Source organism: Takifugu rubripes, chromosome 1 (assembly GCF_901000725.2).
Source record: "Takifugu rubripes chromosome 1, fTakRub1.2, whole genome shotgun sequence".
Taxonomy (NCBI): domain Eukaryota; kingdom Metazoa; phylum Chordata; class Actinopteri; order Tetraodontiformes; family Tetraodontidae; genus Takifugu; species Takifugu rubripes.
Window position 1 is genome coordinate 27011397 of NC_042285.1, and position 16488 is coordinate 27027884.

At 48.0% G+C, this 16488-nt stretch overlaps 2 protein-coding genes across 4 annotated transcripts in view; one reads left to right on the forward strand and one right to left on the reverse strand.

Annotated features, from left to right (window-relative positions):
• pdia5 (protein disulfide isomerase family A, member 5) overlaps positions 1–12283 on the reverse strand; it is a 29552-nt gene extending 17269 nt beyond the window's left edge. The window contains exons 1-7 of the mRNA XM_029836303.1: positions 12151–12283; positions 6007–6133; positions 4478–4565; positions 1721–1804; positions 1586–1638; positions 800–891; positions 92–152 (exon numbers count right to left, since the gene is read on the reverse strand). Coding sequence (XP_029692163.1) covers positions 92–152; positions 800–891; positions 1586–1638; positions 1721–1804; positions 4478–4565; positions 6007–6133; positions 12151–12216 — 571 coding nt within the window. The 5' untranslated portion in view covers positions 12217–12283. The remainder of the gene's footprint in view (positions 1–91; positions 153–799; positions 892–1585; positions 1639–1720; positions 1805–4477; positions 4566–6006; positions 6134–12150) is intronic.
• A 745-nt stretch (positions 12284–13028) lies between these two features.
• Positions 13029–16488, forward strand: part of sema5ba (sema domain, seven thrombospondin repeats (type 1 and type 1-like), transmembrane domain (TM) and short cytoplasmic domain, (semaphorin) 5Ba) — an 88900-nt gene continuing 85440 nt past the window's right edge. For 2 of the 3 annotated variants that reach the window (XM_029836135.1, XM_029836223.1), the window contains exon 1: positions 13029–13207. The gene's annotated coding sequence lies outside the window, so the exon portion shown is untranslated. The remainder of the gene's footprint in view (positions 13208–16488) is intronic. The other variant, XM_029836090.1, reaches the window with a different exon arrangement.

Consider the following 16488-nt stretch of genomic DNA (forward strand, 5'->3'; position numbering starts at 1 on the left):
TTCAACATTTTTCTCGGTTTACTTTGAGAAAAGCCGCACGTGCGTCAGGCTCCTTTTAAACCGCCGAACACGTGAAAATAACAGCACTCACATGGGGCGTAGAACATCACGAGGATAGGCCTTTCCTCCCTCTTCAGTAGCTTCCTGAAGTCCTTGGGGAAGATTGGGGATTTATTATTTTTCATGCAAATAGCAGAGCAAACAAAATAAAGTAATTACGTTATAAAGGTCAACAAAGACCTGGTCGTTTATGACATTCAGAAATGCCCCTTTATCTTTGTTAAGCACTAAAAACACAAGTCATCACATCAAGAAGATGTACATTATTACAACATGGAGGGGCGGGGGGGGTCAGGCCCAATACGAGTATCTGCTCATCAGCTCCAAGAGTTGTGGCACCTCATAAAAATACCATATTCAGCACAATCTGCCTCCAGCCTGAGGGTATGAGAGGATGAAAAGTCACAGGACTGCTGTTCGTTAAATCAAAGGCTTGTCAAACTGCTCCTTCTATCTCCAGTCTGAGGGTGGCAGGTGGTGGGGAAGTCTGCGGGGGGTTTTGATACGAGTGCCATATGACCTTTGTGGACAGCAGCTGTCTGGGAAGATTCCTGGACTCTCTGAACTACACACTCTCTGATGGTGCAAATGCTAACAAGGTACATAGTGCAGGATGTGAGCAGAAGAACCCGGCTCAGACCCCCTCCTCTGGGCTGTTCTGGCTGCCGTCAAGTGACTGGAGTGCGAGCGTCACTCCTTTTGATTTGAAGCTCACAAGGTCACTTAGGGCGCTACTTACTTTCTCCGTTTCTATGTGGACAACATCTTTTGCCTCGGGGTTTTCCTCCCACAGCGGTGGTCCTGACGGGTCTTTTAAAAGGCTACCATGGACTGAAACATGGAAAAAGAACAAGGATTAATCAACAAGTTGGAATCGCAGTCGCACAATTTGTCGGGCGCAGAAAGAAAACCCACAGCGCAGGACAGTTTCCTCAGGACAGCATTCATATCTTTATGGATTAAGCCAACAAAAATGTATCTTCTACAAATACCTACGGGTGATATTCAGCTCTTTATCTGCACAATTCTGCCTTCAAGCCGGGCAGAATATGAGCAGAGCCCGCGGTGTGGTGTTGAGGCAGAGGTGGACAGGGTGATTGGTGTGACTGATGAGTGATCTGTGCCGATATGATCACCAGGATTTGGCACTTAGACACAATAACCTTCCTAACTGGAGTTATTGATTTTCAAAACCAATGATGGTCCCATTTAATTGGAGCATAGCCAACTCAACACCAGGCATCCGGTGTTGCTGCAGGTGGCTGAGGGCTACGACACACGTGTCCACCTTTTCTGGTGTCAATAACGGGTCTGAAGATCTATTAAATTCCATCTAATAAGCATTTAAAAGTAGAAACACACCATCTGGTTGAGACGAGTGTAAGCGTGACAGAAAGCAGCCGACGTGTTTTTAAATAAGTTCCTGCTTTACACTCATCAAAATAACATCTTAATCACTTCCTCATACATTAATAATGAAGAAGTCAAAGTCAATCTCACCAAGGCGAACCAATAAAACAAAGACTACTCACTTTAAAGGTTCTGGCCCTGTTGTACTCTGTGTGGAATGTCCCATCTCTGCAAAGAACACAATCCTCAATTTAATGAGCCCCAAATCACGTAGCATCACACCTCAGCATCACATTAAGTTGTTACTTACTTGTAATGCAACAGCTCTGCTCCTCCACGTTTGGAGTTTGGGTCCACCTTGACCTTCTTACACAGCTTGCGGCCCTCTGAATCCCTGAAAGGGGAAAAAAAGGAGGACATCTCTTGAGTTATCCAAAAATAAAAATTCTTACAAAATGTGTTATTTATGTTTTGGGTCTTGTAGGACTGGGTCACTGGCCCCTGTCCTACTGGATGAACTGCAGGAGGCAGCTGTAAGAGCAGTCTGGGCTTCCCTGGTGAATTTTCTGTGCTTACAAGCTAGACCAGACAAATAGTGGAAAATGGCAATGAAAGGAATGAGAATATTTCCTCCTCTTCCACAATAAAAGAGCAATAGAAAGTGAAGAGCTGAGTCTAGCAAATATAAAGCCAGAGAATTCCAACACTTGTGGTTGTCACAGCAGGATGGAGATGGGCTCTGTAAAAGAGCAGCACGTCTGAGCGGATTTTAGGTAATTATCTTGTATTTATTGCAGCATTTAACTAACTTATCAAGGCAGATGGCATCGGCTGGTCACACCAGGAGCAGATGTGACCTCAACATGGATCTGCAGATGACTGAGTTTTTAATTCCAAACTGTTTCCGACTGAATGTCAGTGATGGAGGGTCCACAGATGAGAGGAGCAGCTATATCAGGATCTGCATTGTTCTGGATTGTGGATATTGTAATATTATGATATGTTATCATCTTTATCTTTGCGACCTGCTGTTTGCTTGCAGTAAATTTCCATTTTCATTAGGTCTCATTCTACATAGTCTGCAAAACGGATTCAGGAGGATAATCTTCATGCCATTGTGTCACTGGGTTGTAGTTTCTGTGACTCGACCACTGAACAAGCAACCGTCCTCGTCCAGGGCGGATACAAGCGGCAGTGACATCGAATCACCGATGTCCAAAAGACACAAAGGCTTAGACGGAATTCCAATGACCCCCGACGCATCGATGCTGCACCGACCACGTCTGATGAAGCAACGTGGCACGTTGAAAAACCTGGGGAGGAAGACCGTTACACAGCAGATGCTGAGAAACGCCGAATCCCCCATTCTTTAGATGAACGGATCGACTCTGTGGCTCCGGTAGCATTTCAGTCACATCACTCGTCACATAGCTCTTAAGCTAACATTAGCACTGTAGAGCAGATTCCTGTAGTTGTTGCCGTTTATGTCCAAAGATTCAAACTTCTGTCGCCATTCGCCCGGCCTGCCGACCAGTTCAAGTCTCCGTAACTTATCTTACGCAACGTCGGCCGATGCAGCGGAATGGAGCCCAAATAAAATTCTTAAAGATACACGGTGGGTGATGAGCGTGCACTTTCAACTTTGAGTGGAAGATTTCCCCTCGGTCCAAGTTTACCGTCTGTGTGATCCCCTTTAAAAGGATTAACAACGGACTCATCATGCAAAGAGGATGAGGTGCTGCGTGCCTTTTATCATCCTGCAACACACACACATCCTTCCCTTTGCTAGAAACTCTCCTCCTCTCACCCATCCAGACAATACTCGTGTCTGCTCTTGTTCTGTGTCTGTTGTAAATGGCCCAGAAGGGCCAGGGCAGCTCAATCCTGCCCTCTCTTCCTGTATGAGATCATCCATCCCTCTGTTGGCCAACACTCAGCTTCCTGTCATCTGTTCAGTGTGTCCTTCTGGCCTCGGTGGCCCTCTTCCCTGGCACGGCTGACAGTTCTCACGCTGAGACGTGGGCTTTACTCCCGTCTCCCTCCGTCCACCATGAGCTCGCAGCTGGAGCTTCAATTTGGAAGAGGCCCATTTGAGAAGGAGGAGAAATATGCCAAACAGCACAATACTTTACTGCTGAGTCTGGCACCAACTCCGTATGTCCTGCGGTGATGAACCGGGCATCTCCTAGCTCCGCTGGCAGCAGTCTGGCGTGGCATAAATCTCTTCACTCTAAAGCACTCTCTAATTGGCCTACAAGAGGCAGGCGAGTCAAAAACGTGACCGGTGGAAAAGATCACCACAAAGGGCTTTTCAGAAAACTGTAGACACCAACAAGTCAGACAATTCCTTCTGGTCGTTTTGAGATAAGCCTGAGAGGGATGGTGAATGATGCGGAGAGCACCAGGTGTCAAAGGAGAGCTCCAGCTTTCCGCAGTTTCCTGTTCGGTGTTGTGCTCCTTCCTCCCCGGAGAGGGAGAGCACGGATCGCATCTGATGGGTTGACAGGTATAAAAATAATGAGTGGAACTGAACATCCGAAAGGGTGGAGAGGAGGACGAGAAGAAGGCAGAACGCTGGGGAGCAAATCTGGCTGTGCTGAAAGTAAACAATAGTTAAGAGCGTCTCAGGGGGACCTGCTATTTGCTTCATGTAAACACATCCACAGTGTGGTTTACACACAGATGTGGAACCGGGAGACGCAAGACATATGCAGTATTTGTGCCAATTAAAGGGCATCTCAATCAGGAGATTATCTGTGTTATTTTATTCCAACACAAATGCTTTAACGCTGGGTTAGCAGTGCGACACAGCCTTCCTCAAGCTAAACGCACCATTATATCCTGACACGTCTCTACACAATGACAACCTGGAACATGGAGAAATCACTTTCAAAAATTCTGCTAAACGATAATCTCTGCCTGTACCGAGAGCCAGTAAATGGGCTCCATTCCTTGTGAGCTGAACGGGCACATTTATCCTTCTATTGCTCGGAGGTGGGGACAATTCCTGTGAATTACTGTCGGGAGTCGTTCAGGGTAGGGAGACGGGAGACAGTTGCCTACTTACCCACAGTTCACCCAGGCGATCGTCCCTTGGCCTTTTACCGTCTGGGCTACGTCCGACAACAGTTTCAGGTGGGGGTCCCCGGATGTATCTGCAGGCACACAGTCGGGCCTTTCACACAAACCATTCAATAGCTCCGAAAAGCTTCCGGACGCAAAGGACACAGTCAAACACACTGCAGAGGAATTAAATTACAGTGAATATCAGCGTAGCAGTGAACCCTGGACCAAAGATCAGAGAGTCTGGGGGTGGAGGAACGATGGTTCAGGCCTCTCCATTACCTTTCCCTGGGAGGGGTCGTGTTACTGTACTTCACCTCTCAACATTGCACAATAAAGGAACAGGGCAGGAAAAAAGGTGGTTGTAACAGGACCCTGAAGCTCAGGAGAGTGGATGATGGCAGCAAGGACGATGTGGTGAACTAGAGTCTGCACTTGTTGAATGAACCTGAGCTCGGACACAGACGGTGTGAAGAGCTCCACAGCTGGATGGGCGCACAATCTGATAAATCTGATTAAACCGGGCCCAACACTGCTGGAGGGAGACGGAAATAGCAGAAATGATTGCTGATTTTCATCAGGCCTGATGCAGATTCCTGCAGAATGCTGCAGTCCTCATACCTAAAACATCACTTTTACACTCCTGCTGACACCAGATTTATTTTCTTCGCTGCATAATTAGAGAAAAGCTGCTGTAACTCCAGACCGAGGTTGTGTTTGCGTGAAGATGCTCTACATTGACTCCACAGGGTCCTGCTTTACGAGGTGAGCAGCCGAAACAGTGTTTGGTGTACAGAGCAGGACGTGAATGGAGAGCAGCTGGACTATTTTTACCCTCTCTAAACTTGGATGAGGGATAACCAGAGAGCTGTTCTACAGGAATGTCACTGCAGAAGGTCGGAGGCGGGCTTGTCTTTACGGAGGATGACTGAAACCAGAGGTAGGTGGGTAACTGCCTGGTGAAGGCTGAACTAAAGCAGAGGGGGAGAGGAAGCAGGTGCGTCGGTGTGACGCCGAGGCCGACCATCAGTCACCCTCACTGAGCCGACGCCATCGCGCAGGCTGATAGGAATTATGAAGCGCATGAATCTGGGAGGCTCCGAGACGTCCTGCCCGCGTGAGAGGTGTTCTCAGCAGATACATTAGTTACATCGCAGCGATCCTTCTACAAACTTACCGTCCCTTTAAAGCACGGCTTTAAAAAGGGCAGCGAAAGGATTAAAACTGAATCGATCACATTTGGGCAAAGCTTTATTACACAAGTGGGTCATGGGAATGCTTTAGTTTAGTGTTGCAGTTATTCACGTAGGACTGAAATATTCCACTAATGCAGATTAGCAGCACTAATGCTGTCATATATTTCTCTTACATGCTGGGAAGATCCATATTTTGGTATAAAATAGTTGAACTACACATCACGAGCACAATAATCCTGTCCCAGCAGGCAGAAACCGGTACATCATTCAATACGGAGTTTCTGGAAATGTATCCACCTCTCAGCTATGCTGAACTCTCTGTTGTTTCCTGACCAACCTGACTTGGTGTAGAGCACCAGGACGTTGGTTCTGGTCCGGAGCAGCTTCTTGAAATCCTTGTGGTCGCCGACCTTCTCGATGAGAGGGGAAACCTTCACGGCCTCCAACGCTGGCAGCAGCCACAGCTTGAGAGAGGACGAATGGAAGCAGCGTTAGGGAAACGAACCCGTGCCGATTTGCCTTTTCAAATTAAGAGCGTTGCTGTAATTACACTTTCAGCATCTTTGCTCCGGGGCCTAATTAGGTTCATGCAGCAAAGCAGATATTAAACACTAGTTTATCAATAACAGCTTAACGGGATGGAAGAACTCTGATGTGGAGAAGCAGAACCACCCAACCGTTTACTTTAAACGACTCTGAATGAGGACGTTTGTGCCTAAAACCCTTCCCCATCTGCCTGTGATTCATGTTGCCATTAACTAATGCGACGCTTTTAATGACTCCACCGAAGTAAAAGGGCTATATTAAATATATTTATTAAATATAGAAAAGACGTAGAGGGCACGTTTCTTGGCTACAGCCCATCGTTACAGCAGGTCCAACCCCGGCGTGTGCCGACAGGCTTCGCTGTTTGGAGGTCAACTGTCAAAACATCTCTAATGAGCGCGCATGATGGAGCAGAAATGTGTGGTGGCGCCTGTGGGGACAGCACCAGCCTGTGGCTCTACCTCTGACCCGGCCCAAGTCCAAATCCTCATCCTTTATTATCATTTATTTAACCGCTCTGGAGCCGTCTCCCTCTCCCTCACCTCTGAATATCTTCAAGTGTGAAGGACTTGAGTGACAGATTAACCCAAACTCCAGTAAGGTAGCACCGGGTCCGCCCTTGGATGTGAAGACTTTATATTTAAGCTTTGATCATTTCACTGCTCTTTTAATGCTCTTACCTCCGAGATCCCTACTTGCCCAAAATAAATGTTTATGTGCGACTTGGATCCAGTCCGAACACTCCGAGCACGCCATGAAACGTGGGCCAATTAATCCTACTTACAACACAAAAGAGAATGGAAGTTTTAGAAACGCCTATTTAAAAAGGATGACCAACTTTTGGTCAGTTAATTGGCACAAAGGAGCCGGCTTCTACATCTGAACTATAAATCCTGCTTCAACCTGAGCTACAGACGGGTATATGCTACTTTAGTTTTAATGGTTTTGGCCACTTAACATCTCAACAGTGGGTCCGATGACGTGCACACCCACATGAAAATGCAAAACCCCCGTTGAGGAGCTTTTACGTTAATCAAAAGCCACTAATAAAGGCAAAAACAAGAGTGATTGTACTGAGGCCGTACGAAGTTAATTCTATGCATTCTAATGGTCTCTGTTCCATCGCCATTCATTACAAAGCCTCCCTGTCCTGCAGCAAGGCACTAAATTAGACAGCAAACATTGTCCGTTCACTCCGAGGATCCTGCTTGATGACTGATTTCACTTGGAACGAATACAGGCACCTGTCAGCCCCATTTCCTAATTTCAATTCCCAACTAGGCACTCTTCTGAGGGGGCTCTGATCAGAATCTTAAGTGTATTTCTACTCTCCGTGTCAGGAGCCTCGCACGTAGTTGTCAGTTGACGCCCGAAACGGAGTTTGATGGGGCTCATCCCGCATCACGGCGCTCTTTAGTTCTATGGAGAAGCACCTGGTAATGAATGGGCTGATCAGGTGCTGGCAACAGTGGGAGGACAGGTGAGTGTCGGTCGCTGAGGGAGGGAATTCCAGAGGCAAAATATGAGCAGGTTTTCTGGAGCCACTTCAGTCCTGTTCCATGTAGAGAGGCTGTGTAACATCAGTGTGCTGATGCCTTGTGCATGATTTACATCCACCAGAGTGTGCTGCTACCCAGCTCAGCAACTCACACAAACTGGTCTGTACTGGTCTGTGGTGATTCTGTGGCATGTTTCTGCCCCATCCCAAAACACATTAAAACATTTGCACCAACTCACACCAAAGCCTTCTAGTCCTCTTTGATGTGTTTCACTGATCAGCACTGACCCCCCTATTTCTGAGGTCTGTTTGGCCCTATAGGCCACAGGGGTCCGTTTGGCCCTATAGGCCACAGGGGTCCGTTTGGCCCTATAGGCCACAGGGGTCCGTTTGGCCCTATAGGCCAGAGGGGTCCGTTTGGCCCTATAGGGCAGAGGGTCCGTTTGGCCCTAGAGGGCAGAGGGGTCCGTTTGGCCCTAGAGGGCAGAGGGGTCCGTTTGGCCCTATAGGGCAGAGGGGTCCGTTTGGCCCTATAGGGCAGAGGGGTCCGTTTGGCCCTACAGGGGTCCGTTTGGCCCTATAGGGCAGAGGGGTCCGTTTGGCCCTATAGGGCAGAGGGGTCCGTTTGGCCCTATAGGGGTCCGTTTGGCCCTATAGGGGTCCGTTTGGCCCTATAGGCCAGAGGGGTCCGTTTGGCCCTATAGGGCAGAGGGGTCCGTTTGGCCCTATAGGGCAGAGGGGTCCGTTTGGCGCTATAGGGGTCCGTTTGGCCCTATAGGGGTCCGTTTGGCCCTATAGGGCAGAGGGGTCCGTTTGGCCCTATAGGGGTCTGTTTGGCCCTATAGGCCAGAGGGGTCCGTTTGGCCCTATAGGGGTCCGTTTGGCCCTATAGGGCAGAGGGGTCTGTTTGGCCCTACGGGGCAGAGGGGTCCGTTTGGCCCTACAGGGCAGAGGGGTCCGTTTGGCCCTATAGGCCAGAGGGGTCCGTTTGGCCCTATAGGCCAGAGGGGTCCGTTTGGCCCTATAGGCCAGAGGGGTCCGTTTGGCCCTACAGGGCAGAGGGGTCCGTTTGGCCCTATAGGCCAGAGGGGTCCGTTTGGCCCTATAGGGCACCAGCACCAAAACAGCACTCTGCTGCCACAGACCAACAGAGAAGCATCATCCACCGAGAGCTGCACCTCCTCCCAACAGGTGATTTATGGCTCCCATAAAGCACCTGTTGGCTGCGAGTGTGACTCCTGCGTCCTCCTGAGACCAGTACCCAGCCCTCCTGAGACCAGTACCCAGCTCCCAGCTCCCTCACACAGCATCTTTACTAGGACAGGAGCATTGTAGAGTTATTACACCTTCAGAGGGAGTAGCGGTAGCATGATTCAGAGTCCTCCTTCACACCTCATGTATGTGTTTTATATTATGCCATCAAATGAAATAAACTGGATAAAATAAACCTTGATGAATTACTTTCTCATAACCTCGCGTCGGCTACAACCCATTCACACCTCAGAGTTTTGATCTGCAGCACAAAGGTTCAAGATGGAGGAAGAACACACGATGAATCCAGGACTCCTTTATTTGCTTTGTTTTTTCAAAGTCCTCAATTCAGAATTCCACTTAGGAATGCTAATTAAGGGCCAGAGCAGACCCTTGGATATAAAGACAGAGCGCGCCGCAACGCACACACACACACACACACACACACACACAACCAGTGTCTCCAGGACTTCCATGAGGAATAATTGCTTTGTGATCTATGCATGTTATTGCAATAAGGGCATTATAGAATGTGTCTTATCTTTACAGTCCAAGAATCAGGGCTTCTCAAACAGACGCAGCTTTTTTTTTGTTTGTTGCAGCATTTTAAATCTTCCTCTTGGCAGAAACGAGACCAACCACACAAACTGAACATCTTTCAATATCCAAAATGCTGATGACCTATGGTTTTGTTTCCCTGTGATCGTCCGGGCTGCTTCCGTTGGGTTTCAGCTGGTTCCCAGTGCACGAGGCCACGCGGGAGAACCGCCCTTTTCGCGCACAACGTTTCTCGCGAGTGTGCTGATTACAACAAACGGCGGCGTCTGAAAACAACCTTGTCAAATACGCCGCGTTGCAATCATGTTCAGAGCGAGAACTCTGTTCAAATGTCACACGAGCAAGCGGGGCTGATTACAGTCCTACCCTGGGGGGGGGGGGTAGTTGTCAGCTGTAAAGTACCAAGCAAGCAGTGAGAAACCCACTTTCCTCCGAGGCCTGGCATCCCTCTGAACGTACGGGTTAGGCCGCCAGGCCGCGTTAAAGGCTGCAGTTCTTCAGAAGCAGCAGGTGCCCGGCTCCTGTCTGCAAGAACCGAGCCTCCATCTGCTGGGCCCGGTTCCGAGGACACTATTAATTTAGCTGTGCGCTGAGCAGCACGGCCGCTCGCTTATTTGCGTTTTGACTAACGAGGCGGGCTGCTGGCTCCCTCCTCACCTGCCTGTGGTATAAAGAAGCTACGCAGCATCGGATCCCAGCAGAACCACGACGGAGAGCCTGAGCAGCCCTCCGTCCCACAGCAGGTCGGCCGCTCACAGGCTGGAACTAGCTAGTTTAGCTAGGAACCATTCAAGATTCAAAGATTCACACCCAGGAAAACAGGTCACACCGAACGCCAAGAGACTGAAATCTGAATACAGAACTGCAGCAGCAGGCTACAGTAATAAATAGGTTTCGCTTTAATTGGAGGTTTTGGAAACTTAATACGAAGTTAATTGTGAAGCACGGAAATCAAGGCACTCAAATATATTAGTGGGTAATAAATTGACCCTGTATTCTGGAGTCACACCAGGGATCTCCACCCTTATTTGCTCTGTTTTCCTCAACAGGAACCAGAGCAGGACCCGGTCCCTGGATGACTGGAGAGTCAACAAGCATGTGATACTAAACTGATTTAGAGTAAAGTGGCATCTCAACCACCAGGCTGACATTAGTCTGCTGTGGACTTGGTATTGATTCTTTTAAAAGTGGTGAGCATACATGATCCATGTAAGAGTGATGAAAATACCTAAAATATGATGCTTTTATACAAACAATATCAGCCCCTAAAAACCATTCAACACGGTCTACAGTTTGAAAGAATCTTTTTGGTGCTCACAGGATTCACTTTCAGGAGGAAAAGCACTTAAAAAGCACTTAAACCTGCATTATAGATGCATTATAGATGCAGGTTTAAGTGCTTGAACATGAAATCAAACTATTCCTCGCTCAAAACGACCGCTCTTCTGACGCAGAGCTGCATGATTTGAGGGGGGGGGGGGGGGATTAGGATGCTTGACATTTGCTCACACCACACAAATAAAGTGATTTTCACACATCTGGAAAACAAAGCTTATCAGTTGTTTCTGACACATATTTTATTACTTCAATAAAGGCCATCTTGGAGTTTGTATTCATTCATTTCAGCGCTGTCCTGTAAGAATAAAGATTGAAAACAACACAGATTAATGCCCAATGTAAAAGAGAATGAGAAAATGGGGAAAGCATCAACCCCTTGATTATACTGTGACCTCTGACCCTTTAAGAGAAGAGCCAGGCGCCCAACCAGTCACACCACACACAACCAGTCACACCAGTAAAGCGGATCGTTAAAATATCAGCTATTCCACTGAGCAACAATTCAAATACATCAATATTTTAAGGCTTTAAACTTGAGCACTTTAAAAGAGTGAGGGGGAATTTGGCTATTAATTACATTCTTGTTTCTGGTGCAATGAACCTAAAAAAAAAACAGTTTATCTTCACAAAACCCACTTCTAGTTGGTTCCTACAGCAGGATCAGGTGGGATCAGGTGGGATCGGGTGGGATCGGGTGGGATCGGGCCAAGTGTGGCCTCAAATCAGGGGTACAGAAGCCAGCTCATATTTACCTGTGACTGACACAGGTCATCGTTTTAAACTTTGCCTCAGCTTTCACACTCAGGTCTTTAAACATATGTGTGCCAGGAGTCCGGGTAGGTTAATAATTACTTAACCCACCTTAAAACAAACAAACAAACAACTCAGAGGGCATGCTAGCTAAATAAAGGGGGGTTAGCTTGCCAGGTTGGCTCCTCCAGAGTTCACCGGGAGTGGAACAGACAGCTGTAGCGGGGACCAGGGTCGGAGACACGGGCGCGTGTTGGTCAGAACACCGCCGTCTTTATACTGGTGCCTGAACCGGCACAACGTTTTCACAGGTCCCGAATCTTCGAAGTGCGGACTGTTTAAATCAGGCTGAGCCCCAAGTTCAGTCACGGACCGTCAACTTTACCTCCCGCACGGACGGGCTAGGAGACGCGGCGTGGGGCGAACCGCACTTGTCCTGCTCCACATTACACGGGGGGGCTAATGCGGGGACATGCAGCGCCACGTTAAACTGTCACTTTCTTACGCGACACGATTAAAAAGCGGATTCGCACGACTCACCAGGAACGTCAAGAGGAACATTTTCGCCTCTCTCGCCCGACTCCCGCAGCGGTTCAGAGAGGCCATGATGCCGTTGCCACGTCTGGCTACGCAGGCGCACACGCGCTACCGTGGAGCACCGCGCGATGCTTCATGGGAAATGGAGTTTTTGGAATGTTTAAACTTCAAACCTGAAAACTTTGTTTATTACAGCGAAGGTTGGACGTGAGGTAATTAAGTTTTGCTTATTTCATGCCACGGGTGAAAAATTGAGTCCTTATTTTCACGTGCGTGTGCAGTTTAGCTTTACAATTTGTCCTGAAAACAGCATATTTGGTATACAAAAAACTTTGCATCCGTTGTCAAAGATTTAAAACTGCATTTTCCAGAGAGTAAAATACCCGTGTCGTTTAAGAAGTTATTTAAATTGAGTTTTGTCACGACTGACAATGCCACGTGTAATCATCGTCTTTATCTTGGATAGTCACTGTCGGTGCACGCATTAAATATAGTCAAATTAAGTAAAAATGGGGGAAAAAAAGTGTGCATGAACACTTATTTTGAAGAATCCGAAGATTACAACGAATAGCAAACCATTTGGGAAAACACACCCGTTCACAGCGGACCTTATTGCTAGGTAACCCCGACACACACCAGGTTCCCCGGAGTCCCACTCAACAAGAGGGACATGGGTTCGTTCTCAGAAGTCCGTCCGCAGTGAATCTCTCACGAACCAAGTCTGTGCCGTCTGTGGACCGTGACGCGACGCCCGTATAGCTCTCCTGGGGGGTGTTCACGCTTACTCCCACTGCGCCGTGCCTGCAAATTGGCCCAATTTATTCCCCCCAGCTTCACGCACATACCCCACCCACCTGCCCCGGTCCCTCCTCAACTCGTGGTATCGTCCAAGGCTGGAGGAGAGAGAGCGCAGTTTTTGGTTCAGGTCGCTCGGAGAGTGACGCACAGCGACCGAGGACGCGCCAGCCCGTCTGCTCCGCTTCTCCTGCTCACTGTCAGTCTGATCCTCTCCTCATCTTTGGGTGCCATTCTCAACTTGGGGAATACAAAACATTAGAAGGTAAACGGAAATCACTTTTTCGCTCTTTCCTTTTGCAAACCGTGGTGAATGGAGCGATCGCGCAACACTTTCGGGGCGCGCTGCGCGCTGCTCTCCGGCAAATCGGCTTTATATTCGGTGGTGTTGTAATTTTTACACAATAGCCAGAGAAACCTGCTGTGATAGAATGTAAAGTCCTCCATCCCAAACTGCTTCGGCTGCTCGTAAACTCTATTCTTTCTTGGTGCTGCGTTTCTATCCGACAGTTTTCTCCATTTTCTCCCACTTCAGGGTGTCGCCTTGATTTGGAATTTCGAGCACTTTTCCACGCTTCTGCTGACTTTGGCTATTTCAGGCGCGGTGCTCAGTCCGTGTTATTCAGGGCAGTTAGTAGCTCCTTTATCAGGCCAGTTTTACTTTCCACTCACGTTTCATCCCAGGATCAGAAGAGCGTTTGTGGGCTAGTGGAGCTGCTTGTGCCTGCCACGTCTGGAACTTTGCACTTCACGCTCCCCTGTAGAGTCCTGGCGAGATGCGAGTCCTCTCAGTAAACTTCAATGTCGCGACGGCTTGTGAAATGCATTGTCTGGTTTTCTGCATCTCCGCCGCATTCACCCGATGCACTTTTGTGTCCATCGAAACCACCCGATTTGCTTGATAAACGTGGTATTCGATTTACCAGGTGCTGTTAGGTTTCTGGCCAACTCGAGATGGCTCGGATCTATGATCTCACTGCTTATTAATTCCAATTAACAAATTGGCTTTTACGCGCGCCATGTGCACCCGTTGCGCACATTCTTTTGTTCTCCCTCAATCCCAGCGAGCGTCCATTAGACTAATTCTGCATGAAAATACGAAATCAGCTCGGAAAGTCATTAAGCCTTTCATGAAAAGCTTGTTGAATGTCTTTTTCCTTCCTCATTTAGCCTCCGATTACCCACACAGTCGGATCGATTATCAGTTTAAATTTCTTTCAAATGAATATCCCTCACGACATCTCCAGTGTGACGACGTTACATATTAAACCACGGCAACATATAAAGCGTCATTCTGCGCGTATTTTAAGTGATTAAAATCAAACGTCGCATCGGTTTGGCAGCCGCGCCGTGCCGCTTCGGGCCGACAGAGGGCAGTGTTGAGCAGCCATGCGCGCACACCTTACAGGTGAAGTTCGCCGCCTGCTCTGCTGCCGAAGCTGACGTGGACAGATGCAGAAAGACACATTCACCTATGAAAACGTTTAGAGGAAGCGCATTATTGGATACATTAATGCAGCTGGAGTTTTCGATCCACCGTTTACAGTTTTAAATTAAATACAGCATTAACCTGCCTCCCTGCCACTGCCTTTTTATTCATTCCATTAAAACTTTATTCTAACAAGAGTAAACATCACCACTGGGGCTTTTAGCAGCTTTTAAGATCTGGGCTCTGTAATATATCTGTAATTATACTGGAGCGTCAGTGGTTTAGTTTCTACAGAAGCCTCAGACAAGGACACTGTATTATTCATTAATGCTCAAATAGTCCTCAAAGGAAACTGAGAATGGCTGTTTTGATTTGATCTGATAAGGCCGCGCTCTCTCTCTATATAAATTGTATATATATATATATTTTTTATTTTTTTTTCTCTCTCTCTCTGCCTGGAATTTAAAAAGGGGCTTTTTGCATGTTACCTTCTTATGATTCATCCATCAACAAGGATGAAAGTCTGTCACAGCCTCGGTCTTTTGATTGATAATTGCATATTCTTATAGGTTTTGTCAGGCCCGCACGCTTGTCTTATGGATGATTAATACCTTTGTTATACGAGGTGCTGTTTCAGTACCAGGTCAGTCCATTCAAATGGAAAGCAGGAGGTTTTCTTCATTGATGGACTTATGAGGGCTCTTGACAGATCCTGGCGGGGAGCAGGCCAGCACAGCAAAGAAGATCCAAAACAAAACTTAAACTGGACCCCCCCCCCCCCCCCGAGCATCTACAGCCCCTCTTCATTTTCCTTTCCTCCACGTCTGCATAGTTTTAGCGAGTGAAAGTCTTTTGTTTGTGACTACGTTGTGTGTGTGTGTGTGTGTTTGGGTGTCTGATGTCGACATAAATAATTCATTTTTATTAACAAATATGGTGTGGAGATGAGAGGACAGCCTTGTCATCAAAATCTTAATGATGCATATTCAAGCAGCCGTGCAGCGCACTTGTGTTGTCCACCATCATTTGAGAGAGGACAAATGGAAATGAAAGTTTAATGTCTGCGGAACTTGAGCCCGCCACCATCTGAAATGACCTCGGGGGGGGGGGGGGGGGGGGGGGGGGGGGAGAAAATTACCATCCTCAGTATCAGGTGACCTCCTGGTGTATGTGGGAGTTAGTGTTATTGGAAAAAAAGATGACTCCAATTATTTCAAGATTGGCAGATCATTATTTTTAGTACCGTGTTGTTGTTACTCGTTTGTCTTTTCCTGCCTGGTGAACAAGCGTCTCGGAACACCTGTCACCTCAGCAGACGAGTAGTTCCTTTGTGTAGCGTGCCATCTCGTGAGCTCTTCATCCAGAGAGAATCGTCTTTGACACTGATGTATCTGCACACTTCCCGACTCAGGACGGGTGCCCTCAGAAGGGCTGCAGGGAAGCCGAACGGCTGGAGCCAAGATGCGCTTTGCCAGCCGTTGATGTTGATTTTGTCACTTGTGTCTCCCCCTGAACCTGGTGTGAGTGTGAAGAGGGTGTGCAACCTTTAAAGTGGCCCAGTTGAGCAGGATTCACATGGTAATTAGTCCGGGCCTCTCTGAGGAAGAAACCAAAGTGTGGACATTGCAGAGAAAGAGCAGGAACCAGGGAGAGTGGAGGTCTTTCTCTTCCATCGACAGTCGCAGGTGCGTCAATAGGCAAATCTGAGGAACGCCACTAATCATCATGTCCCAGCCTGCCTTTATTCCTTCAGCACCAGCAGGACCACACCCACGTGTACGCCATTGTGTCTGCAGCTATTTATGGGTAAAACATTTGATTTTCAATGCTGCCGCACGAACATGAGCAACCCTAATTTTCCCTGACGGCTGACTTAACGCCGCCTCAGCCTGCATCCGCCTGGCTTTGTTGATCCTCTTTTGTTGTTTTTTGCTTTATGGACCTGACTCAAATTGACTGGCGCTGTTTGAGAATGCGTTGTTGACGCAGCAAACTCAACATAAATAGTTCCCCGTCCGATCTCGCCTGATGTCTCCGCATAGACGCTGTGAGGTCTGAAGGGCTGGTGCACCATCAGCGTGGCCCTCGCAGCCGACCGCGCACGGCCGCGGACGTGA